Source organism: Coloeus monedula (assembly GCF_965178545.1).
Source record: "Coloeus monedula genome assembly, chromosome: 24".
NCBI lineage: Eukaryota > Metazoa > Chordata > Aves > Passeriformes > Corvidae > Coloeus > Coloeus monedula.
In genome coordinates this window covers 5,387,232-5,412,905 of record NC_138804.1, presented here as the reverse complement: position 1 = coordinate 5,412,905, position 25,674 = coordinate 5,387,232, and the positions used below count along the sequence as shown (strand labels likewise).

Here is a 25,674-nt window from a genome sequence, read left to right as displayed (position 1 = left end):
AGATTAAAGGGCCCTTTAGTACCTGGGATTTTATCCCCATGAAGGCACTTACATGCTGCAATCAAAACACTTCTCAGCCTTCCCTCTGACGAGCTGAGCAGCCCAGGCACTGCATGTCTCTGCAAGGCTTTGTCCAGCCCTCCACGGCACGGGGGGCTCCTCTCGGGGCTCCCTTCACCCCAGGACGGCTCTGCCCCCATGGTTTGCCCTTGCCCTGGAGCGATGGCTCTGCTGCCCTGCTCATCTCTGTGCAGCTGAGGGGCCTCCCATTCTCACCTCCGTTCCTTCAGTGTTCCTTGGTCACATAAAAATTCATTTTCCAGCTCTGCCTGGTGCAGGGACTTCACAGGTAAAGGTACCACCCCTTGAGACAGCTCACTGCCCACACACGGGGACGGGGAAACAGGCAAAGGGCAGCCAGGAAGTTCATGGCTCTAGGAAGAGCCCCTGGTGCCCCGGCTCCTTGGCAGAGCCAGGGCCAGCTGCTCTCACCACATCCTCAGAGTCTGCCAAGGTGGAAGGGGGGTCACACCCCTCAGGTACAGCCCCCAGGAGATGCTGGCAGGGAGCTCTGAGCACGGGGGGCTGCAGTGCCCCTGGGGCCGGGCTGGCTCCTGGCAGTGACACAGGACAGCCCAAACGGCCAGATGGGAAACAAGAGTCCATCGAGGACAAAACACGAAGGGGCAGAAGGACCCCCCTGAAGGGCAGCACTCACACACGTGCTGGGTTTGTCCTGTGGCCCCAGGGGTGCCCCTCTCAGGGAAGGACACCAGAGCACCCTGTAGGATGACGCAGACCTGGCCCCCAGCTCCCCCTCCTGTGCTCTGGGGATGCAGGACTGCAGGGGAGGTCTGGCCCCGTGCCCTCCTCCTCCCTGCCTCCCACCACACAAGAGGAGCGCAGAGTGCTGAGCCCCAGGTGGGCCCAGCCTCGCTGCCTGCTCTGCTGAGCCCCCCAGAGCCCTCTGCACCCCTGCCTGGGGACACCGCCTCAGCCACCTCCAGCTCCTCCTGCATCTCCCTGGCCTCTGCTCCTGGCCGAGCAGGGCCACGACCCCGCGCTGTCAGCTCATCCTGCAGCATGTCAGCAGCTCAGCCCCAGTGCTCCGCACGCTCTCTGCTCTGCGCAGGATGTCCCATCGTTGGTGACAAGGGACACGTTTGCTGGTGGGCATGGGACAGGTCCAGCCTTCATCTCTCTTGCCCAGCAGAGGTGCTCAGGACAGTGTGGTTTCAGTGGCACCAGACGTGTGACCCAGGGCCTTTGGGAATTCCGAGAGGAGCATGGGGCTCACACAGTGGTGGCACAGCAGAAAGCTGCTCTTCCCCTTCCCGGGCTGTGCTGAGGTCCCAGGAAAAGGGAGTAAGCAAAGCAGGACAGGAGCCATTCCTAACCCTCCCAAGACCCTACATCTTTTCTAGGGATGTCTGAGAATCCCTCTGCGAGGCAGGGCAGGGCTGGATGGAGGAGGAGGAGACATTCCCAGTGTCTCCATCCCAACAGGACGGATGGCAGTGGGGAGCAGGCAAGCCAGCGGGGTCAGGGGACTCAGAGCTGGGACAGGGCCATCCCCGGGCTGCAACAGCCAGTGATCCGGAGTTCTTGGGGTTGGGAAAAGGCATATTCAGGAAAGGACAGCCAGGACTTCCCTACGTGTCAGCTTCTGATTCCCCCAAAGCTCTGGAACAATTAATCAAACAAGCTCTTGCAAGTCTGCAGCAGATAATGAGGAAATGAGTCCGGCCTGGCTCTGTCGGGAGCAGAGTGTGTCACACAACCCCATTTCCTCAGCAGGAAGTGGTGGCCTGGCAGAGGCTGCATCTTGTACCCAGATATGCACGAGGCTCTTGGCAGGGTCTCTCCAGATGTTCTCCCAGGCGAGTTCTGGAAACGTGGATGGGAGAGAAGCCAGGTGAGGGGCAGTGCGAGGGGCTTGGGAAGCTCAGCACTGGCTCTTTGCCTCCAGTGCTCCTTTTTCTTCATGAGCAGTCTGGGAATGAGACAGGGAAGGGGCACGTGGAGGCAAACCCCACAGTGAGCTGAAGCAATCCCATGGGACAGCATGGCCAAGCTTTTCCTGGGATGGGCATGCAGGAGCAGCCCATGGGATGCACCAGCTCAGCCCGGGCTCTGCTGAGGGAGCCGTGGGCTTTGGGTGCCACAGGTAAAGAAAGCCCTGTCCAAAATGGGCTGAGCCCAAAGGAGGGGAAGATGAGGATGTTGAGGGCAGCAGGCCCCAAGGACCAGGGGAGCTCAGCCCAGCCTCATTGTCCATCCTGAGACACTCAAGCAGCCACTTTAGGGACTATCTCTGGTCACTCATCCCCTGGGATCACCCTCCAGACCTGCCCCCAGCTCTGCTGGACACCTGAGCATGGACACTGGGAGGTCTTTCTTCTCCAGCCAAGGAGAGCCCAGATTCAGCCCTGCCGGACAGCAGGAGAGCCAGGACCTACAAAGGGCTACAGCAGCTCCCATGGACCTCCAGACACCCCTGAAATAGCAATTTTTTCCACCTGAACGCCTTCATTTCAGGGCTGTGGGTGCACAATGTGGAAAGGAGCCTGTCCCTACCCCACCAAAGTGTTGAGAATGTTGGGCTTCCAACACAAGACATCCAAACATGACATTTTTAGGGACTTGGATGCACGTGCTCAATTAGTCATTGCACACATAAGCAAGATGTCTGAATACGATTTTTTGGAGGAGGGAGAGACTCAGCAGCCAGGGAGCAGAGACAGGTGAGCCGAGGAGAGGGGGCAGGCGGGGACAGAGGTTGGCTCTGGCTGAAGGAGGGGATGCTGGCTGGGCCTGGAGGAGAGCAGCAGATGCTGGACAGGGCTGGGAGGTGGCTCTGTCCCCTCAGCTGTCCCCATCCCAGCAAGGCTGAGGGCTCAGACCTTCTCCCAGCTCTCCCTTCCCTCCCCTTGCTCACCCGAGCCTCAGCGGGGTGGCAGCCGTCACCCACCCTGTCAGATCCATTTCAGTGCCTCTCCTCCTCGGTGCCGGTGAAGGGTGCCTTGCTCGTGGCCGCATGATTGACTCTGAATGGAAGGCGGCAAAACAACCAAAGGCCACCCATGGAAAGCCGAGTGCCAGCTCCTGACAGCTCCCACGTCCTCCCGCCAGCTCATCAGCACGGCACAGCTCCCCCTGATGTGACACTTCTCTGTCTCTGTCAGCTGGCAGGAGTCACCCCGCCAGGTCCCCACAGGAGGGGGGCAGGATGCAGGCGGGGCGGTGCCAGCTCGGATGCTGCTCTGCAGATGAGCATCTCGCTGGCTCAGGCTGGCTGGTCCCAAACCCGGCGAGGGGCAGCTGCCCCGGCTGTGCTCCAGCACCTCAGGGGTGGCTGGGGATGAGCCTCCTCTGACAGACACGAGGGTGGGCGCTGCTGTCACACAGGGAGAGAGCAGGGATGGAGGGAGAGGGACTGTGGGTATCTCATGAATGAGCGTCCCAGGCACCGCCAGAAAGAAACACAAGGTGCTGGGAGGGGATCTCGTGGGGATTTTGGGGATTTTGCGAGGCAAAGCAGTGACAGGGGAAGGGGGGGCAGCTTCAAGATGAAAGATGGTAGATTTAGATGAAATATCAGAAAGGAATTGTTCCCTATGAGGGTGGGGAGGCCCTGGCACAGGGTGCCCAGGGAGGCTTTGGCTGCCCCTGAATCCCTGGCAGTGTCCAAAGCCAGGTTGGGCACTGGGGCTTGGAGCAGCCTGGGACAGTGGGAGGAGTCCCTGCCCATGGCAGGGGTGGGATGAGCTTTGAGATCCATTCCAACCCAAGCCGCTCTGTGATTCTGTGATGCTGAGATGGAGGCATGGGGGCAGGGAAGCAGTGGGAAGTCAGAGTGAAGTGCAGTGCTCCTGGAAAGGAAAATCATTTCCTTCAAACTCACGGGTGACCTTAGCTCTGCCCCTGGGCTGCGGTGGCACGGCCGTGGTTCTGTGGCTGTGTGTCTGCAGGCCGAGGTCACACTCACAGTGACAGGAGATGTTCCCAGGGAAGCCACAGGGCCAGGGAGCCCTCAGCAGCCCTCAGGTGTCTCTGTGGTGTGGCACTGCCTGCGGGGGTTTCCCCATGGGCGTGACAGCGTCCACAGGGAGCAGCAGCTGGTGGGCACCTCTGCCCTCACTCCTGCTGCCGTCAGTGGTCCCTGCACAGCAAAGGGCCCCTGCCTGGCTGTCACCTCACCCAGGGCACTGGGGGATACACGCTGGGCACAGCAGTGCCCCAGAGACCTCCCTGAGCTCCCCAAATGCCGCTTTTCCCCGCAGTTCACTGGGGCAGCTGGGGCTTGTGGGGTGGCTTTGGAGCAGCTGAGTCCTGGTGCCTCACCCAGGCCAGGATGAGCCTCCAGTGTCAGCTAGAGCAGGACATGGGCAATGTCTCAGGTGAGGAGAAGCTTCTGCAGGGACAGGGAGGACCTGAGCAACCTGATCTTGTGAGTGGCACCCCTGCCTATGGCGGGGAGCTGGAATTAGATGATATTTAAAGTCACTTCCCACACAAATGATTCCATGATTCCATGACCTGCACCTGCTTTCTTCAGAGAGGAGGTCTTGCTTTGGCTGCAGGTTCTGGATGATCATCCTTGGCCCCCCTTGGCCAGTGTGGGGCTCCCTGGGCTCTTCTGTGCCATGAGCAGAGGTTTGTTCTTGTGTCAGGCCCTTGCAGAATAAACTGTGAAATAATGGCAGAGAATTACTGCGAGGAGGCACCTGCCAGGACCTGCCAGGACCTGAGTGCTCTGTTTGCAGCCTCAAAGGAAAACTGGGGCCAAGGAAAGCACAGCTGCACTCAGTGGTTTCAAAGAGAAGTCTGGATGTGCTGGAGCAGGGTCAACAGCTTCTGTCGGTGATCTTTAAGGTCCTTTCCAGCCCAAACCATGCTCTGATTCTTTTGTGCATTGTCAAGGACTGAGAAACACTTGGGACCCACCATCTGCAGCTCATTCTGGAAAAGCAGCACAAGAACGAACCCGTGGAGAGCCAGGACCAACCTGGCAAGAGGGGACAGGCCTTGCTGGGGTGTCCAGAACCCTTCCCCATTTGGCTTTTGTCTGGGAAACTCTTGACAGACGAGCTGGAGTCTCCAGGAGGTTGGAGAGGCCACAGGTTTTAGTGACGGGGAACTGCAGGAGCACAAACCAGAGCCAGGCATTGCTAGAGCTCCTCAGGATGGGCTCCCAGCCCATGGAAAAGGACCATGCAAGCAGCCCCTGCCTCCTGATCCCACCTCAGTGCTCCACACACCTGTGTCCTGGTCCAGCTTCTCCTCTCTCTGTGAATGCCTGAGCCTGGAGCGAAGTCACGAGCCACAGGGGCACCTCAGGGAGGGGGAATGGTCAGGACTGTGGCAGGAGGCATTTCTGAGCTGCCCTAACACAGGTGATGGTGGGAACACCCTGCAGGGCTGGTTGGCTTCGGCTCTGGGGGGGGTTAGTGCTCCGTGTGTGTGCATAAAGCAAATGTCAATGCAAGCAGGCATTTAAAGACAAAATTGATGTTAATAATAATGATTATGATAATGCTGCCACCAAGAATAACTGTGCAAACACTGCCAGAGCGAGGGCAGGGATGTCCTGGGTTCTGACAAGTGTCTGTGCTTGGAGAGCTGCAGCCAGTTTGGGTTTGGGAGCTGGGAAAGGGGCTCAGCCTGGAGCAAAGGAGGCTCAGGGGGGACCTTGTGGCTCTGCACAAGTCCCTGACAGGAGGGGGCAGCCGGGGGGGTCGGGCTCTGCTGGCAGGGAACAGGGACAGGAGGAGAGGGAACGGCCTCAGGCTGGGCCAGGGTTGGATTTTAGGAAGAATTTGTTCCTAGAAAGGGTGGTCAGGCCTTGGAAGGGGCTGCCCAGAGCAGTGGTGGAATCACCATCCCTGGAGAAGAAACGACTGGACATGGCACACAGTGCTCTGGTGACAAGGTGGGGAGTGGTCACAGGCTGGACTCGAGGGTCTTGGAGGGCTTTTCCAGCCTCAGTGGCTCTGTTTGAGCTGGGCAGGTCTGGCTGGGGCCTGGGCTCTGGAGCCCAGGAGCTGCAGCCCTGGGGATTCCTCTATGCACGTCCCAGCCCGGCAGTTCCCACAGCACTTTTGCAAGGCTGGAAACAGCCAGAGAACACATTGGCACCTCTGGAAACCTCTGGCATTGATTTCAGGTCCTGAACAGGAACTTGTCACGAAGGCAGGAGCTGTGCTTGGTCACAGGAGGGGCTTATTTTGGGGTCTCTGTGGCAGGGATGGGTGAGTGTGTGGGAACCCAGAAGGGAAAAGGGGATCTTGGCCTGTTTCTTTTTCCAGACCCTCTCTGCCCTGTCCTGCCCACCCCGGGTGATCACCCTGCAGTCGTTTCCCTGTTAGCTCGAGAGAATCACGGAATCCCAGACCGGTTTGGGTTGGAAGGGACCTTAAAGCCCATCTCATTTCCAACCCCCTGCCACGGGCAGGGACACCTTCCACTCTCCCAGGCTGCTTTCATCCAGCCTGGCCTTGAGCACTTCCAGGGATGGGGCTCCACAATTCCCTCTCATTATTACTCAGTGCAGGAGAAGGAGGATTTTTGCCATTGCCTCGGAGCAACTGTGCTCTTAAGTTTCTTCCAAGACTCACACCAGGGCTGCCTCTCTGCATGTGTGGTCTCTTGGACTGCGTAGAGCTCATAAATAAATAAGGAGAAAAGTTCTTAATCTTCATTCGAAAGCTCCTGGTATCACAATGCTGCTGCACAAAAGCCATCTTATTAGCCCCAAGTGCAAAATGCTGCCTTTTCTTGCAGAAGCTCATTAATTGCAGGTCACCATTCAACAAGAAAGATGAGGCACTTGAGTTCTTCAGGCTCTCATTAGCCACCGAGCTGAACAGTATGTGTGAAATTAACAGTCACCTGAGTACCTCTATAATTTCATAATTATTAGGCCTAATGGGTTAGTCTCTGCCAAATGGTTTTAACTCCTTCCTAGCCAGAGCAGGGAATCACATGAGATGCCAAGGCTGGCGCATTTCACGAATTTTATAACCATTTAACAGCTTTCTAGTGGAAATAATAATAAGGAGAGGAAGTTTCCAGGATCATGTACTGTTTGCATTTTTTAACATATGTTTAGCTTTTAATTATTCATATCCAGCGCGCCAAGGAAGCAGATAGCCTGTATCCCGGAGAGTGGGTGAAAGAGCTTTCTCTGCAAAGGGATTTTAATTGGTTTTAAAATGTGTTCTGCGTGTGTGTTTATATTTGCGTGTGTGTGTGAGAGCCGAGCCTTTGGTTTCTCTTCTCCTTGATGATTACATTACATTATTTCCCGTCTCTTACATTTTTATTTATCTTAGGCTTAAAAAGCAAAATCAGAGCTGAGATTTCTGTCTCTGCTTTTGAACTCGAGAAGCTTGGAAATGGCACTGCCTTTTAATGGGGATTTTCTCCTACTTGAATCCAGCCCAGGCGAGCAGCCGGAGGGGAAGGCTGCCTCTCACCTCCAATCACTAATTGTTTTCCTTGTGGTTCGTCTCACAGTCCAGAGCGTGGGTGTCTCATTCCAGGTGGGAACAAACACAGCACAACCCCCCCAAACATGGGGTGAGCCAGTGGGGGGTTCTGGCCCCGTGGCCATCACGTTGCACCCCATGGGGAACACACTGGGCAGCCCCCTGACCTCCACCACATGGAGAACCAGCCCCTTCCCTCCTTCCATCCGTTCAACGCAGGACACAGGCACAGGGCAGGTGTTCCAGCCTAGATCTGATAGCTGTGATTTAAATTTGCTTTTAAAGTCATATCCGCACCCACTCCAGGATGGGTTATACTGGGAATGCTGTGCTCTCCTCCGGGATTTAAATCCCTTTCCCACTGCTTTCAGCCTCAATGAGACCCTTAGCAGTGATGAGAGGACACAGACTGACAGCAGCAGGCCCAGGAATGAGGTTAATGGTTGGACTCGATGATCTTGGAGGGCTTTTCCAACCTTAATGATTCTGTGAGAGGTTTAAAGTCCCCCCGAGTGCCTTGTTTTCAGGGGGTGACAGCTCTGGAGGCAGGTGGGCGTGCAGGCGTTTCCCACCTCGTGCCGGGGGCTGGTGGCAGGAGCAGTGAACAAGGAGCACTTTGGCTGCCACGGACCTGCCCAGCCGAGCTCAGGTGTGACCTGCTCTCACCTGGAGAAGCACAGCACAGCCCCGAGGGTGACAAACACAACCTTGCTTGGTGACAAAAGGTGGCCTTGGCACTGCGATGGTGTCAGCTGAGCTCCTGCTGCAGCTCCAGCCCCAAGGTCTGCCAGCCTCAGCCCAGAGCTTCTCTGCTTTTCGGCTCCACCACATTTGCAGGTTTGGGGCATTTTTTTTTCTGCTGATGCTGTCCTGAGATTTGTTCTCGTTGTGCAAGAGCTTAGGCAGAGGAGCTTGGGGCCTGCAGTGGGGGGAGCAGCTGATGGGACCTCACAGCCCTGTGACACAGCAAGTCCCTGCCCTGATGGCCAGGGGCCGGGGCACTCGTGGCTTCAGCAGGAACCCGGAGCATCCCAAGGTCCTGCCTGCAAGAGCAGGAATGGGTTTCTAAGGACAGAAGCCAGCTGGGAGATCTGCAGGCCATCAGAACAGACCGAGGCCGGGATGCAGAGGCTGGGATGGACCCCAGAGTCAGGCCCCATGAGCTACTCCTCCGTGCTGGTGCTCACTCCCTGCTCTGCCTGTGCTGGGAGATCAAGGCTGGGAGGAGGGAGGGTCTTCCTTCACTTTAGGTGCTGGAGAAACGTCTCCTTCGATGATATTTCACCTTACCTCTCCTTGCCACATCTGTCAACTTCTGCTAATTACCGAGTTTGCTATCACCCTCTGCACTGATGTGAAGGGTAGGGAAAACAGAAAAAGGAGGTTAAGGGATTCTACAATTATAAATGATGTCTGGCAGGCTAAGGTACCATATAATGCATTATAAGCACTTAAAAAGCTAACCCATTCTGTCTTCTTTCTTTGGCATAAATAATGGCTTTTTTATGAATAAATCATGCAGCCAAGGTCTCTGAAAATAGCAGGAACCTGGAGCAGAATGTCTCCATCCTCATTTTTGCTAGGACAGCAGAGAAGTCAGCAATCCACTCCATCACCACTGATAAACCGGGGCGAGTGCAACTCCCAGTAATGAAATAGGGAGATAAAGTTTCGGGAGGGTGAGCGGGGCAGCGGGATATTTCTGCCAAAGCACCGACTGCACCCGGGCTCCAAATGAAACATAATGGACTCCGAGGAGATAAGCATTTTTTTCCTGCCCCATGAATAAAGCAAGACCTCATAACTCATAGACAGGCAAAGCTGCCAGCAACTTAAAAGTGCTTCCTTCTGCTTCTGGTTTGTGTTTCCTTTTAATGAAGCTGCTCCAAAGCCGAGGGGGGGCTCAGAAGTGGGGCTGGAAGCAAACCCTGCCTTTGCGCGTGTGGAGTCCGGCTGGCGGCGGGCGCTGCGGAGGGCTGGCAGGGCTGGGAGGGCTGGGAGGGAGGTGGGGAGGGCTGGGTGGGCTGGCTGGGCGGTGGGGAAGGCTGGGAGGGCAGTGGGACGGGCTGGCTGGGCGGCCGCAGCCACCCAGCCCTCGGTACAAAGGCTCGCTCGCAGCTGCTTGTGCCGGGAGGGGCAGAGAGGGAGGTCCCGCTGTCCTTCCAGGCTGGGGTCCCTGCCTGTGGCCTGGGGTGGGGGATTGCTGGGGGCACGGGGGCTCTGCTCAGCCCGGGCTGCGGCTGCACCCGGCTTTTTCCCTTTCCAAAGTGTCTCTTCTCTGCGGGCAGGTGGACACCCACCCATTCCCCTTGCCAAGGGTTCTTCCCACCTCACTGGTGCGGCTGGGACCACCCAGAGGGACCCACATCAAGGCAGGGCAGTGGGTTCGGAGCTGCCTTGCAGGGCAAAGGGGCAGCTCAGGGTCAGGCTCCCTGTGCTCCCTGTGCTCCCTGGGCTCCCTGTGCTCCCTGGGCTCCTTGTGCTCCGTGCACCCCACCCCAGGCCTGGGTGCTGCCACAGCCCCCCTCCCCCAGGCACAGCCCACCCTCCTACTTCTGGGAGATCAGTGAGGAAAAGCTCATGCCTTAAAAACACATCCCATGTGAAGGCAGGGCAGAGGAATCTCTGTCCTCATCCTGCAGCACACGGGGATTGGGATTCACATCCAGCCCGGGCACCTCGTGGATGGCCCGCAGGAGAAAGGACGCAGAGTGGGTCTGGGGGCTCAGCCCAGCACCAGCACACCCCCCTGCACGAGCCGAGCCTGCCGTAGCCTTTGAAGGGCTTCGGGGCTGGGCAGAACCACCACCCCCTGAGCCGCAGCACCAGGTGCCAGAGCCCGCGCAGATCACGAGGTGCTCCTGGACAAAGGGACTCTGGCACCGGTCCTGACCCATGGCTGGGGAAAAGCCACACAGGGGGCAGTGGGGACAGCTCTCAGAGTGCTGGGTGGGGTGGGGACACTGGGTGCCACTCCCTCAGCTCACACTGAGACAGGAGCAGCCCTCTGGGACACAGAATCCCAGTGCAACCTTCGCCTTCCTTGGACCAAGAGATGTTCTCCATCAAGTCCTTTCCATGCACAGGGCAGGGCGGGCGGCACCAGAGAGCCAAGGAACTTCAGCAAGAGGCGCTCAGCAGGGGGAGGGGCTTTGTGCTCCCAGCAGGGGCTGAGCAGCTGCCAGGTGTGTTTGCAGCAGGGCCCAGCCTGGGATGTCAGCTGGGACCAAGGGGAGTGACAGCAGCCGGGGCGTGTGCTAGCAGAGACCTCTGCCTTGCCCACGGGGCTGTGGCCCCACAGGTCCTACCCAGGAATGATTTTTGATGCTGATGGGTTTGGGGAGGAGGATGCATTGCCTCCACTGACAGCATCTCCTGCAGTGCTCAGCACAGTCCCAGCCTGGCAGAGCATCCTGCAGCATCCTGGAATCTGCAGGGCACTCGGGAAAGCCGGAATCCCACAGACTCATGGACTGTTAACCAGCAGCCACAGGCACTGAGTCCCTGCTCTGGGGCTGGGATTAAATCCTGGATTCCTGAGGAGCGGCTGCTCCCCAAAGCCAGCGGTGCTGCTGGGGCTGGGGCTGTGCAAGGGGAGGGAGAGACAAAGCTCCAGCCTGTCCTTGGAGGAGGATGAAGGGCAGATGGAGGGGAAAATGGAGCAAGGGAAAAGGCAGTTAGAAGTGACTTTTGACGAGGGCCTGGAGTGACAGCACGTCACACTGCCAGAGAGCAGGGCTAGATGGGATAGTCAGGGTACCAGAGCAGCTGGGGCTGCCCCTGGATCCCTGGCAGTGCCCAAGGCCAGGCTGGACATTGGGGCTGGGAGCAGCCTGGGACAGTGGGAGGTGTCCCTGACATGGCAGGGGTGGCACTGGGTGGGATTTAAGATCCCTTCCCACCCAAACCGTTCCCTGATTCAATGACTGGAGCTGTCCTGAGCAGGGCCAAATGCAGGGACACCTTTGCCCAGCTGCCCCCAGTGCCAGCGCTCTGCCCTTGCAGGGAGGCAGCACTGGGCCCTCCACCCCTGGGGACACCTGGGGCTCTGGTTGTTCTCTGGTTCTGGGACCTGCCAAGCCCCCTGAGCAGTAAATGACACCTCCCTGTGCACGCACACGCACGAGAGGGACCCTCTGCCCAATTATTCTGTGGGACCAGCTCAGCCGGAGCTTGGCACAGGTGGGCACAGCCCCAAGCCCCGCTGTGCACACACACCACTGCAGCTGTGGCACCGGCACCAGCACCTGCTGCCAGAGGCTCCGGCTGGAGCTGTGCTCCCTGCGAGCTCCTCCTGAGCTGGCGGCTCACCAAGCCCCTCGGGGGGCTGGGAGGGGCAGCCTCGAGATCCGAAAGCAGCCGGGGTGTGTGGGGCACGCTCACCCCGAGCTGTGCAGGACACACACACAGATCCACGTCCCCGGGGACACAGGTGCTGGCACACGCCGTGGCACCCCTCACACACCCCGCACACGCACGGGCTCCAGCGCTGCGCTCACAGGCTGGGGACGGAGGAGCTCTGCACTTTCCCAGGGTCTCCACGCTTTCCCAGCAGATCCTTCCCTCTCTGTTTTTGCCGCAGGGAAATGAAGGTTTCCTGGGGACAGCTCTTCGCCCCTCCTCCTCCTCCTTCTCCTCCTCCTCCTCCCGCTCCTGTTCCGGGTGTCCCCAGCCTGCACACGGTGTGTCAGCTGTGCAGCCCATGCCGAGGGGGTGCCACGGAGGATGAGGAGCAGGAAAGGAGCTCTCCCTGCCCTCGTGCTGGCTCCTCTGGCAGCCCCCAAGCCAGGTGGCTGGGTTGCTTCCTTGGGCTTCATTCAGCACAAGCAGCTTGTGCTGTTTCTCCTCCTCCCTGGGGTGGGCTGCTCATTTTTGCCCCATAAGACAATGCCCTTTTTCAAAAACAAAGAAATTATAAAGTACATATGAACATATGGTAACATATATTCTAGGCTGCCTATGTGGCCAATTTTCTGTATGTTACCATATGGTGCCGCGTATTTAGCAAAAATATAACTTGACTGTTTCTCTTTCCATATGGGGATTCTTTTGCCTTAATTAATAACATTGAGCAAAAACTCTTTCTAAGGTTTCCAAGATTTCTGCAAGGGAGTATCTTATGACAGACACGTGCTCCTGAAGGCTTTCCTGCTTATTTGTCTGCACCCTTCTGTCCCTGTCCTCTCCGCGTGCTCCAGGGGCGGCTGTGGGGACATCTGCCCGTGGGATTGCTGGGAGGGGGATGCTGCACGGCGGCTTGGCCCCCGGCCCAGGGAGCCCCTGTCCCCCTCGGGACCTGGCCGCAGCTCCGGGATAACACGGTGTCTGTGGGCTGGATCCCTGCGGCTCATCCTGGAGCTGAGTTAATGGAGCAGGGGGCAAAGGGGGAGGGCTCTGGTGCAGCAGAGAGAGCGTTGGTGGCCACACAGGGACTGCTGTCTTCAAAGGGGCAGAAAGCTGCACACTTTGCAGCTCTCCAGTTAAGCCTCTCGAGTGTTATCTCACAGAACAGTGAAATATGTCAGAGGATCCTCTCCGGACGAGCCCACAGTCAGTGCCCCTGAGAGGAGCCAGCTGTGTCTCGGTGGGATGGGGTGGGAAGGGTCAGTGGCACAGTCCCAGCTGCCAGAGACCCTCCGCTCACCCAGCCAAAGCCTGTCAATGACACAAATCTCTGCATGGCTCCAGATGTGTCCCTTGTCCCTCAGGGATGTTCCTGCCGTGCAGGCAGAGCGGAGCTGGCACGGGGCAGGAGAGCGGGCACAGCAGGGGAGATGCTGGATCTCCACCTCTCCCCATTCCCTGCATCTTGATGGGGGTGCCGAGCTCCCTGTCCTCCTCCTGGGGTGGGACGGGGCACAGGCAGTGCCAGGGGGACTCAGCTCTGCTGTGGGATGAGCCTGTCCCTCCTGCTCAGCAGCAGCACCTCTCACCAGGCACTGCTCCCCGAGGGGCTGCCCCACTCCCACCAGCAGGCAGATCCCTCGTGGGGCTCTGCTGGAGCGTCCTCAGCCTCCCTCAGCCCCAAACCCTCCTCCCCTGTGCTGCTGTGCTGGGCCAGCTCGGCCTGCGGGAATGGGACGGGGTAACAGGGTGGGTGCTTGGCTTCCCCTGCCCTTCCCCTGCAGCACCCAGAGCAGCCCAGTGAAGGCCAGCTGTGGGCAGGGTCAGGGCTCCAGGGTCACTGGGAACCAGGGGCTCCTTGTCTGGGCTGTCCCATCCCCCAGCTCCTCACACCCCAGAGCTCCCCGTGTCAGGAGGAGATCACCTGGAAGTCTCCAAACCCCTTCTGCCCCTGCCTGGTCCATTCCCCCTCCTGCTGCCTCACAGCACCTCCCCACATCCCTCAGCTCGGTGTCTGGGGTCCACAGGTACCTCCTGTTCTTTGTGGAGGCCTCCTCGCCTGGGACATCCTCAAGCACAGGTCCTGGGCATCCCCTTCCAGTGCCGTTAATCGGAGTCTCCCAGGCATGGGTTGAGCCAGCTACCCTGCCCAGCCCTGCTGCCTTCAGCCAGCTCCCTTGGACAGCTGGGATGGGGGGAGAAGTCTCTCATGCCTTTGTGTAACCCCTCAAAGGGTTCCCTGGGCAGTCGGGCCATCCTGTGTAGCCTGGACAGAACAGCTGGGTCAGCTCCTGGTGTCTCAGCCGCGTTCTGCACCCCCAGAGCTTTCCTCCGGAGGACCTGAGCTGACCTGGAGCCCAGGTCTCTGCCCAGCCCTGCCGCCTCCAGCTGCTGTCCACCCGCTGAGTGCCTCCCCAGCATGTCCTGGCAGAGTGGGGCACGAGGAGAGCTGGCAGAGTGGCAGTCCCAGCACCTCTGTGGCGACGGAGCACTGCCAGCACCTTGTGTGCAGCTGCTCCTGGCTCGGGAGTGCGCAGCTGCTCCCCCATTTCCTCCCAGTGCCCAGAGCAGCACACGGGGTGGGACATGTGCTGAGCAGGCCATCCCTACAGCCACATGGAAATCAGCCATGGCCTGAGAGCCCCGCTGGGGACCGTGTCTGGCTGCTGGCTTGGCTTTGCAGGGTGGGTTGGGCTCGTGCCTGGGAAGGCGTTTCCAAAGGGCAGAACACCCGGGCTTCACCAGCAGCCAGGACTCCAAAACTGGCATGACAGGCTGTTGTGTCCTGGGTGTCAATGTACCGTGACGGAGGCACTGGTGGGGTGCAAATCACAGAATCACAGAATGGTTTGGGTTGGAAGGGCCCTGAAGACAATCCGGTTGTCCTGCCACGGGCAAGGCCACCTTCCACCAGGTCACTCCAAGCCCCACTGCAGGAGAGCAGCCCCTCTTTGGGAGGGTGTCCCTGAGCCAGGCTGCATTCCCACCACATTTCAGACCAGAACAGCCTCTGACCTCTTGGCACAAATCAAACCCCACCCTCGCAACAGGCTGCCAGCCCGGCTTGCATGAGGGCTGTGGGTGCAGAGCCTGGCGGGCTCCTGGTGACGTGGTGGCATTCGGAGCTGGCACTGGGAGAAGGTCAGTGCGTGCAGAGCAGGCACAGGCTGTCAGCACACAGCTCTGCTGAGCCGCTCCGGAGCTGTCTGGAGATGCCCGGGACGGGGGGGCTGCAGTGCAGGGAGGAGAACAGGAGCAGGGAGCACATCCCGCAGTGCTGCCGTTGAGTTCTGCTCTGGTGAGGAGTGCACGGGAATTTCTGGGGCCCTGGGAGAAAAGTGGAGCTCGGCCTAATATTTCAAAAGGGGAAACGGGGCGACGTGGGTGATTTCAAGTCTGTCAGGCTGACATTGATCCCGGAGAAAACAGTGGAACGGCTGATACTGAACGCAAGGAATAGAGAATCCAAAAGGGTGATATAATTAATGCCAATCAACAGGGATTTATGGAAAACAGATCCTGTTAAACCAACTTGACAGCTTTCTTCCTGTTGGGGTTTTTTTCTTTTTTTTTTTTTTTCTTTTTTCTTTTTTTTTGTTTAGAAACAGGATTACAAGTTTCTCCGGCAAGGTGAGGTTTGCTGAGGACATGGGAACAGCGACGGATCACCTGGACACTGTGTGTTTTCTTATAAAAAATAGAGGAAAACCCAACCAGCCGTGTGGGGTGGGTGGTTTAAGACCACATGTAGGAGGTCCTGAGTGGGCACAGACTGACCCTGCAGGGGATTCTGCCCCTGGCCAGTCCCACCAGTGCTGGGGAGGACACACTGGGCTATGGCCCAGCAGATCACTGGGAGCAGAGAGGTTCTGCTGGGACACCACTGGTGCTGCTGGGGCAGATGTGATTTGCAGAGAGGGGAGCATCAGGCAACAGATTATCACAGAAGGGGCTAATAACACTGATGGAGAGAGTCCAGAACAGCCCATGGAGATGCTCCAGGGCTGGAGCCCCTCTGGAGCCAGGCTGGGAGAGCTGGGGGTGCTCAGCTGGAGAGGAGAAGGCTCCAGGGAGAGCTGCGAGCCCCTGGCAGGGCCTAAAGGGGCTCCAGGAGAGCTGCAGAGGGACTGGGGACAAGGGATTCAGGGCCAGGAGCCAGGGAATGGCTTCCCAGTGCCAGAGGGCAGGGCTGGATGGGATCTTGGGCAGGAATTGTTCCCTGGCAGGGTGGGCAGGGGCTGGCATGGAATTGCCAGAGCAGCTGGGGCTGCCCCTGGATCCCTGGCAGTGCCCAAGGCCAGGCTGGACACTGGGGCTGGGAGCAGCCTGGCACAGTGGGAGGTGTCCCTGCCCATGGCAGGGGGTGGGATGAGGTTGGGCAGGAAATAAATTCAGCTATGTGAAAGGGAAGTTTTGGTCCAAACTGCTCCAACAGTAGATGGAAAGGGGAATTTCCAGGCCAGTGGCTGGGGGCTGTGCCCAGGGAGCCTCGCAGAGGGTAAGGGGGCTCGGGGCACTGGGGTGCAGGGCTTGAGCACCCACATGAGCTGGACATTCTCCCCTACCACTGCACCGGGCAGCAGTGACCCTGAGGTAGGACGTGTCTCAGAAAACATTGGTAGAAGTCAGTAAATACATTTATTTATAGACTGCCCAGGACAATGTCCAGAGGTCTGTCCAGGTGAGACCATAACTGCTCACTGTCCACAACTCCCTGACAGGAGGGGGCAGCCGGGGGGGTCGGGCTCTGCTGGCAGGGAACAGGGACAGGAGGAGAGGGAACGGCCTCAGGCTGGGCCAGGGGAGGCTCAGGGTGGATATTCAGCAAAGTTTCTTCATGGAAAGGGTTGTAAGCTACAGGCTGTCCAGGGCAGGGGTGGAGCCACTGAAGGGGTTTAAAAGACATGTGGATGTGTGGATGTGGCACTTGGGGACCTGGGCTCGTGCTGAGGTTGGAAGTGCTGGGGAATGGTTGGACTCACTGGTCTTAGAGGGCTTTTCTAACCCTGATGACTCTATGGTTCTATGGTTCCACGACCTCCACAGCCCAACCACCCCCATGCTCTGGGTTCAAGCTCAGTTTCACCAAACATCACATCTCCCCCTCGGTAACTCTTCCCAGCTTCCCCAGCTTCACTTGGGGCACCATCCCGTCCCTCTGAGCTTCCCTGGTGGCACCGTCCCCCTCCCTCAGCCCAGGAACACAAGCACTGATGGCAGCAGCCCCACCTTATAATATTTAAAACAATTTTATTCATGAAAATATGCTGTACAATGCACTATACACAGTTCTTTACATTGCCACATACACAAACTCTAATAGCACAACCAAGAAAGTTACCATTGCCTACGATAGATGCGTGTGAGAGATGACGCCTCCGAGACCCTCCCCCCCAGTCTGTACAGTTATAAATACGAGGGAAAGGACGGACCCAAAACCGCCGGGGAAGCAAACCGGGGGCGCCCTGCGGTGTCCCCCCACACCGGCTCCAGGCAGGGCAGGGCGGGAGCAGAGGGAGCTCCTGGTTCCCCAGAGGGGCACTGTGGGGTGGGGCAACGGAGGGAGGGGGTGATGGGCAGGGGAGGATGAAGCTGAGTGAGGTGGGACATGAGGTGGCCTTGCTGTTTCCAGAGAGGGAACCTGGAGCCTCGGCCACCCCGCACAGTGGCACAAAGCGCTGGTGTCCCCTTCCCCACACTCGCAGTCACAGGGGGCACAGCCGTGCCAGCCACCCCCAGCACCCCCAGGGCCCGCCTGCCGCACAGGCACGGAGCGCAGCCCCGACACCCCCATTCCACCACCGCCGCCCACCCGGACACCACGGCCCCACATCCCCAGGTCCTTTGGTCCCGCAGCGGGGCCAGCATGTGCCACCTGCCCCTGCAGCCACCCCGTCCCCTGGGGTCCCAGCCGCTCTGGGGGTGTCCGTGCCTGCCCCTGCCGCCCCTGGCCCCGCACGACGACTGAACACACGACGTTACCAACACGACTGCACCGCACACACGACAACCCCACGGTCACGAACCACGACGACAGCTTGGCGATGGGCCGTGCCCACGCAGCGGGGCAGGGCCGCGGGGGCAGCAGGGCGGGCGCGGGACAGGGGGACACTTGCCTCCTGCTGCTGGGCGGCTCCCCCGCCGCGGTGGTGGCCGGCCCGTGTCTGTGACACCGGAGGGGGCTCGGGGACCCCTGCGTGGGAGAAGCCCGTTCTCCAAATGCCCGATTGCTGCCCGGCGTGATGGTGTGCTGCTGGATCTGTGCCTGGAGATCAGATGCCTGGAAGAGCCAGGACCCTTCCCTTTCTCCCATTTCTGGGGGGCAGAGGCCCCCATTTCCTCCAGGGCAGCCACAGCTGCCCTCCTGCCTCGGGGTCCCTCACACCCACGTGCTGAACTGGGGGGTCGGGGATTAAATAGCCATTTGCAATCGGTTTCCAAGGATTTGAAAGATGCCTGAAACGAGAGGTGGTGTATAAAAGGAATGCGGTAATGATCCTGACCAAAGAATAATCCTTTTTAAAAAAGCATTCAAGAAAGATTATATATAATAGAATATATTAAATTCTGTACATGATCAAATAATGTAAACATAATTAATTAACTTGTAAGAATGTCTTTAGAGACTGTGCCTGCTGTGTGCCCCGGGTGAAGATGAGCGGTGGCACATGGGGCTCTTCTGTCACACCCTGCCACAGCCATGTGGGTCAGGAGAGCAGCAGGAGGTGCCCACCCACGGGTCCCCCTGCCCTGACTCAGGGCAGCCGCGCCGTCCCTGTCGCTGGCTGGGACCCAGCGCCTGCTCTGTGGCAGAGGAGCTGTGCTGGGGCAAGCAGGGACAGCGGGGCTGGGAAAATGTGCTGGTTCAGTGCACTGACCCTGTTGCACCCAGGGGCTGGGGGTCAGAGAGAGCCTGTGGTGCCCAGGAGGAAGAATGGCTGAGCAGAGACCCCACAGGACAGAGCAGCAGCTCAACCACCTCCTCCCAGCCCCTCCATCATCTCCAGACCAGCTGCTCCTGCTGCCTACCAGCCTGACCCCTCCAAAACCCTGCTGCTCCTGGCAGCTGTGTGGGATGGCTGGAACATCCCTGGCCCACTCCTGCCCCACAGAGCAGTGGGGTCAGTTTGGGGTCCTGACACACAGCAGGACCACGTGTGAATCGTGGTCCCCATCGCCATGGAGCCCCAGCCCCTGGCAGGTGGGTGCACCCCTCTTGCTGACAGCTCTCCTGGCACCCCAGGGGTGGGCAGTGAGCCCACTGGGACAGGCATGGTGCCACTGACCCCCCACAGCCCTGGCTGGGAGCCCTGTGGCCCCTCCCTGAGCAATGTGGGTCACCCATGCTTGGGCAGGATGGACCTCACTGCATCCAGAGGCCTGGCCACCACATCCCCTCCCTCCTCACCCGCACACAGCCCCTCCTCGAGGATGACCCACATCACAGCCCCCCAGCTCTCACCCACCATCCAACACCCAGACCCGTGGCCAAGCCAAGACGAGCCGTGTGATGGGACACTGCCACCAGCGTTGCCCACGGCCTCTCTCTCCTCTCCTCTCCTCTCCCTAAGCTCAACCCTTTCTTGCTTCCAATGCAAAAACTCAATGGCAAAAGAGTGCATGAAATCAAATAAATACGCCCCCCTCCCCGCCCCTGCGAGCTGCCCCATAGCCCCCAGCACGGGGGACCCTCACTCCCAGCAGGACCCCCCTGGAGCATGCCCAGCCTGCTCCAGGCAGGGGCTGCAGCCTTCCCGTGGCACCCTCAGGCCCCAGGGGCTGCTGAGATGCTGCTCCCAGGGCTGCTGGCTGCACACCCGCCTCCATCACCACCGCCTTCTCACTGCTCTCTAAGGAAACCTGCCCGGAGCCACACGAGGACCCGCAGTGGAGGTGGCCGGGGGCCATGGGCTCAGCAGAGCTCTGATCTCCACCAGGACTGGGGGGTCATGAGCCCCCCTTGCCCTGGGGCAGGGTCCCCACTCCTGACACTTCTACCCAGAGGACTCATTTCCCAAGGTTGCTCAGAGAAGAGTCCCTTCCCAGGGGGGATGCCCACGCAGGGGGGGTCCCACACCACCAGCCATCACCACTCCATCACCCAGCCCAAGGGCAGATCAACTGGCACCATCACTGTGGGGCACTGAGACCACCTGGAAAGGCTTTCCCTTCCTGCTACCCCCCCTGGATCTGCCTGGCTCCGGCTGCCTCTCCCACCCACCTGCCCTGCGTCCTCCAGAGGATGCTGGCAGGACCCACAGACCGGGCACACATGGGGCTGGGGGTCCTCCCCCATCTCAATATTTGACCCTCCGGTTTGTGTTTCGTGTTCGACCTCGAGCTCAGACCGATGGCTCTCGCCCATCTTAACAAACAAAGGCAGAAGAGAAAGGAAAAAAAAAAGTTAGTCTCAATGTTCCCCTCGTGGCTTCCCGGTGGTGAGCCCACACCGGGGCAGGCATCACCCGGGCACCCAGCTCTGGTTCGTGGGCTGCGGCCCCCCGGGCAGCGCGGGCACGTTGAGCCCGTTCTGCGGCGGGAGGGCCGAGTCGAAGTTGAAGTCCATCTCATCACTGTCCATAAAGTCATTCAGGATGATCGACTCCACGTCGCACTCCAGGCTCCCATTGAACATGTCCAGGTCCAGGTCTGCTGGGAACCTGTCTTGGCCCAACACGGGGGGGTGGACGGCCCCCGGGTAGGGGCCCTGCAGCGAATCCAGCAAGCTCATGTGTGCCCCTTGGTTATTAGCGTAGGAATGCAGGTGCCCGTGGTGCGGCATGGCCGCCATGCTGCACGAGTCACTGGGCAGGCTCATAAGGCTGACAGGATTGGCTAAGGCACTGGTGTTGACCGCAGGGTGGTGACCGGCTGGTGACGGGTGGTACAACGCGTTGCTCTTCATGAGAGCGCCCGGGTGGGGCGGGTAGGAGGACAAGCCCTGCTCCCCGCCCCCACACAGCAGTGGGTTGTGTCTGTGGCCACGGGCCGGCACCATGGGGCTGGCCTGCGGCAGGGGCAGGTCCCCCGGGACCATGCTCTCCTTGTGCGCGTAGGAGATGGAGGAGAGCAGGTCCTGCAGCGAGGCGTTCCTGTAGGAGCTGACGGGCGAGAAGGTGGCCTGCTTGTTCTCCTGGATGGTCTGCATGGGCAGGCGGCGCATGAGGCTCATGGCCGGCTGGCTGTAGATGGTCCCGCAGTAGGTGTTGGAGGCGGCCCCCATGCTGGAGCACTTGGAGTTGAAGGTGAAACTGGAGCTGCGCTGCCGCAGGGCGGCCGGGGGGAGCTGCTGGGAGGGGCTCATGCTGTAGCCGTCCTGCAGGTCCTCCAGCATGCTCTCCCCCAGGCTCTCATTCAGGCTGATGGTGCCGGTCAGGTCGGTCAGCCGGGGCAGCTCCACGGAGCAGCGGGCGCTGAGGGAAGGAGACATGGTGCTGGAGGGGCTGGGGTACATCAGCGGGGACGAGGGGGTACCATCGTCGTCCTCCAGCTCGTCCGGCTCGTGGTTGGCCATGATGGGCGAGAGGCGCCCGCTCATCGTGCTGGCCGTGGAGTTGGCCCGCGTCCGGAAGTCCGCCCAGGCGTCGTACTCGTCGCTGGCGTGGGACGCGGGGCTCTCTGACCACTTGGCCTGCTGGGAGGATGGGCTGTCCTCCCCGCGCTCCTGCGTCACCTGCAGCTGCTTCTTCTTGCTGGCCTTGCCCTTGATGCGCAGGAACTTGCTGTTGTTGTCCATGGACACCGCCCGCCGCCGCGGCGTTTTGCCCGTCTTGCCGCCCTCGGGGTTCAGCATCCACCAGGAGCTCTTCCCGGTGCCCTCGTTCTGCACGCGGATGAAGCGGGTGTGCAGGGACAGGTTGTGCCGGATGGAGTTCTGCAGGGACAGCAAGGACAGGGGGAGGGTCAGCAGGGACAGCACCCCAGAAGGAAAGGGACGCCCATGGGGCTGGGGGGTGCATGGGGCATCGTGGGACACTTGGGCTGTCTGAGCCAGAGGGGTCGGGGCTGGGAGAGCTCAGTCCCTCCCACATCCCGTGGGTCACAGCCCTTGCTGCACGTCCCAGCTCTGTCTTTAGCACGTGTCCCAGGGATCTGCAGCAGCCAGGGCCAGCTCTCAGGGGACCTTCCTTCCCTGGCAGGAGCCTGCAGAGGGATAAGGTGAGGATGCAACAAATGCAGTGGCAGAGTCAGGACCACGCACAGGTCCAGGGCTTCTCCATCGCTCCCAGCCCCAGCCCACCACATGCCCAGCACATCCCACGGGATGCTTCCAGCACAGCCTGCACCTCTGCAGAGATCCCAGCCCACTCCCCACCAGCTCCACAGGCAGAGGGAATCCCCTTGGGCACCAACCCTCTGGAGTGGATTCCGAGCCCCTTCCCCTGCCTGGCATCATTCGGGATGTGCTCCCCTCCTCCCTCAGCACCGGGACATGCCCTGTGCAGGGCACGTCAGCACCACCACAGCCCAAAACAACCACGTGAGTTTGGTGTCCCCAAATGCCTTGTCACCTCATGTGACCAGGACTGGGGGCCCACGAGGAGAGGCTGTGGCTCCCTGCCTGTCTGGCTCTGGTGACAGGGACACCCAGCCTGCCCGGGAGGCTCAGGTACCACAAACCCATAGCAGTGAGTCTGCAAACCCACTACAACCCCCACTGCCCAGAGCAGGACTGGCTGGCGGCTGCTTCCACCCTGGACACTTCTGGCTCCCTCACCCACATCCAGCACCCCAGGGGGTTTCCTGCTGAGAGCAGCACTCGGTGCCCTGGGCTTGTGCTGGCAGCCCTGGCTCTGAGCAGTGCCCTGGCTGGAGCAGGGATGGGCTTGCAGGAGGCAGGAGCAGGGGGCACATCCCAACATGAGCATCCCCAGCTGCCCCTGCCAGGCTGGGGTGGCCCTGGAGCCATGCACCTTCACAGCTTTGGCCTGGGGAAGAGAGGGGATGAGGATGTGAGTACAGAGTGGGAGAGGAGCCCAGTGAGAGCAGCCCTGCAGAGAAGGTTCCAGTCGGTGAGAGGCTGGACATGAACCAGCCCCTTCCTGGGCAGCAAAAGAGAGAAGAGGCCAGCAGGGCATGGGAGGGGATTCGTCCCCTTGGCTCTTGTGAGACCCCACCTGCAGAGCTGCCTCCAGCCCTGCAATCCTCAGCACAGGAAGGACATGGACCTGTTAAAGCTGGTCCAGAGGAGCCCCCGGAGCTGCTGCAGGGCTGGAGCCCCTCTGGAGCCAGGCTGGGAGAGCTGGGGGTGCTCAGCTGGAGAGGAGAAGGCTCCAGGGAGAGCTGCGAGCCCCTGGCAGGGCCTAAAGGGGCTCCAGGAGAGCTGCAGAGGGACTGGGGACAAGGGATTCAGGGCCAGGAGCCAGGCAATGGCTTCCCAGTGCCAGAGGGCAGGGCTGGATGGGATCTTGGGCAGGAATTGTTCCCTGGCAGGGTGGGCAGGGGCTGGCATGGAATTGCCAGAGCAGCTGGGGCTGCCCCTGGATCCCTGGCAGTGCCCAAGGCCAGGCTGGACATTGGGGCTGGAGCAGCCTGGCACAGTGGGAGGTGTCCCTGCCCATGGTAGAGGTGGGACTGGATGCGATTTAAGGTCCCTTCCAACCCAAACCATTCCGGGATTCTCTGACACCCGCCTCTTCTCCCTGCTGACGTGCAGCTCACGGGTGCCACCCCAGCTCCCTGTGCCTCAGTTTCCCCAGAGGAAAAAGGCGAGATTCAGGGCCCAGGGAGGAGCCTCAGCCCACAGTGTAGAGACCCCTCCCCGTGCTCTGCCCAAGGGCTCCAGGCTGGCCAGGGGCTGCTGGAGAAGGGAGGCACCTCCCCAGCCCCTTCCCAGCTGCAGGAGGGGCAGAGGGACGAGGAGCGGGAGGAACCCGAGGTACAGGGGAGAAAGTTTGGTGCTGTTGTGGAGTACAGTGGAATACTAATGAAGAGGCAAGTGAGCTCCAGCCTCATCTATCATATTATGTAATGGCTTACTTCTCTGCACTTCATTTATTTGGAGATTGCTCCCAGGCTGGCTCCTCGCCAGCAGCCACCAAATCCAAGTCTACAGAAATCAATCTCGCGCTGACTGATTAAGCCGTGTTTAGAACTAATTGCTCCTTCGTGTGTGGGGAGAATAAATTACGGGCTTTAATTTCACATCTTTAAAATGCAACTGCAGGTATGGGCCAGCCATTAACCCCTTCCTGCAAGGCTGGAGAGGGGGCCCAGGGGGTGGTTGGGACACAGCTGCCCAACCAATGCTCACCACCTTCAAGCAGAGCAAGTCAAGCCCTGGCCAGCCTCCTGGCAGGGAGAGTCCCCCTGACCCCTCCAGCACCTCTCCCTAAGCCACAGGATGATCCAAACTCCCCTCCACGACCGAGCTGCCCTGCAAGCAGCAGGGACAGAAGCACAGCACGTGGTTGTCACCGCCCTGGCAGGGCCAGGGCCACCAGCTAGCCCAGCCCCACGGCGCTGCCCTGCACCCACAGACAGTGGGGAGCTGGGGATGCCCAAGCTGGGCTTGCTGCAGTGATGCCCAGGCACTGCCAGGCCCCTGGCAGGAGTGGGGACCCCCCCACGGCCGCAGTCCCTCCCTGCCAGCGCTGCCGGGTCTGCTCAGCCCGGGAGGAAGGAGATGCTGCAGCCTGTGCAGCGGGGATGGAACTGCCATGCAGAGCACGGGGAGAGGGGCTGGGCTTTGGAGATGTCACAGCTGGATGGGGGTGACATTCAGCATCCTCTGCTAGGGCCCCTCCCACCCCAGCGTCTGCACAGGGCACCCTGCACCCCCCGCGGCAGGGGACAGGGCTGGCAGGGTCAGGCTGCCCGAGGGAGAGGAGGGAAGGGGAGGCTGCTGCTTCTCCTGCAGCCGAGCTTCATTAAGAGCCAGAAGACAGCAGCAATTAAGTGCAAGGTGCAGCACACCCGGCTCTCTCCTCATTAGCACCCCGACATGCTCGGCTGGCCGCGGCTCGGGGCGCGCGGGGCGGGGGCTGCGCTGATTAACAGCAGGCAGGCAGGGACCTGCTTCACCCACGGGCACCCAGCGTCCCGCAGCCGCCAGCCCCGCCGGCAGTGACGCACAGGTGGGGACACACGGGGGACATCCGGGCCGGCAGCCCCCCGTGACAGCAGCTGCCTTGGCTGGGGCTTCACTGGGGTCAGGCAGGGGGTGCAGGAAAGGATGGTGCCAGTCCCAGGGCCCCCACGACACGGCTCTGCCCTGCAGCACCTCCCACAGCGACCTGCACCACTGCAGGGCTGGCCATGCCCTGCGCCCGCGCTGGGCCTCCCTGCCCGTCCCCTCTGTCCCCGTGTCACCCCTGTCACCCCTGCGTGTTCCCCCCGCTCCCACGGCCCAGCCCCTCACTGGTAACCCGGCCCCACACGGCCCCGCAGCCCCCGGTACCCAAACCCCGAACCGGGCAGGGAGCATCGGCCCCGAGGGCACACGCAGCCCGTGCCAGGGGTGACACCCGCACCGCGGGACCCAGCACGGCCCCGCAGCGCTGCCGAGGGGACGGGGACGCTCTAGGGAGCAGAGGGGCGGGCTGGAGGTGGCACCAGGCCTGCAGCTGCACCGGACCCCCTGTTCAGCCCTGGCTGGCACCAGGGCAGGACGAGGCTGAGCCCGTGCCAGCCCCCAGCCACCAGCTGCCGGAGGCTTTGCCAAGCTGGAAGACTCCAGTGCCATCCCGGTGCCCGTCTGCCGGGGGCTGGTCCTGCTGAGGGGCCTGAGGGGGGGCTGTGGGCACCCACAGAGCCCCTCACCCCCCCAGGAGCCCTCCTCCGGCGGGCCTCATTGTCAGGGGAACAGGCAGTGTGAAATCGGTCTGATTAGCAATTAGTC

General features: G+C 60.4%; 1 protein-coding gene across 2 annotated transcripts in view; it reads right to left on the bottom strand.

Annotated features, from left to right (window-relative positions):
• Positions 1–19,562: 19,562 nt before the first annotated feature.
• Positions 19,563–25,674, bottom strand: part of FOXO6 (forkhead box O6) — a 34,462-nt gene continuing 28,350 nt past the window's right edge. For both annotated transcript variants that reach the window (XM_082296711.1, XM_082296710.1), the window contains one exon: positions 19,563–21,708. In XM_082296711.1, coding sequence (XP_082152837.1) covers positions 20,296–21,708 — 1,413 coding nt within the window. In that variant the 3' untranslated portion in view covers positions 19,563–20,295. The remainder of the gene's footprint in view (positions 21,709–25,674) is intronic.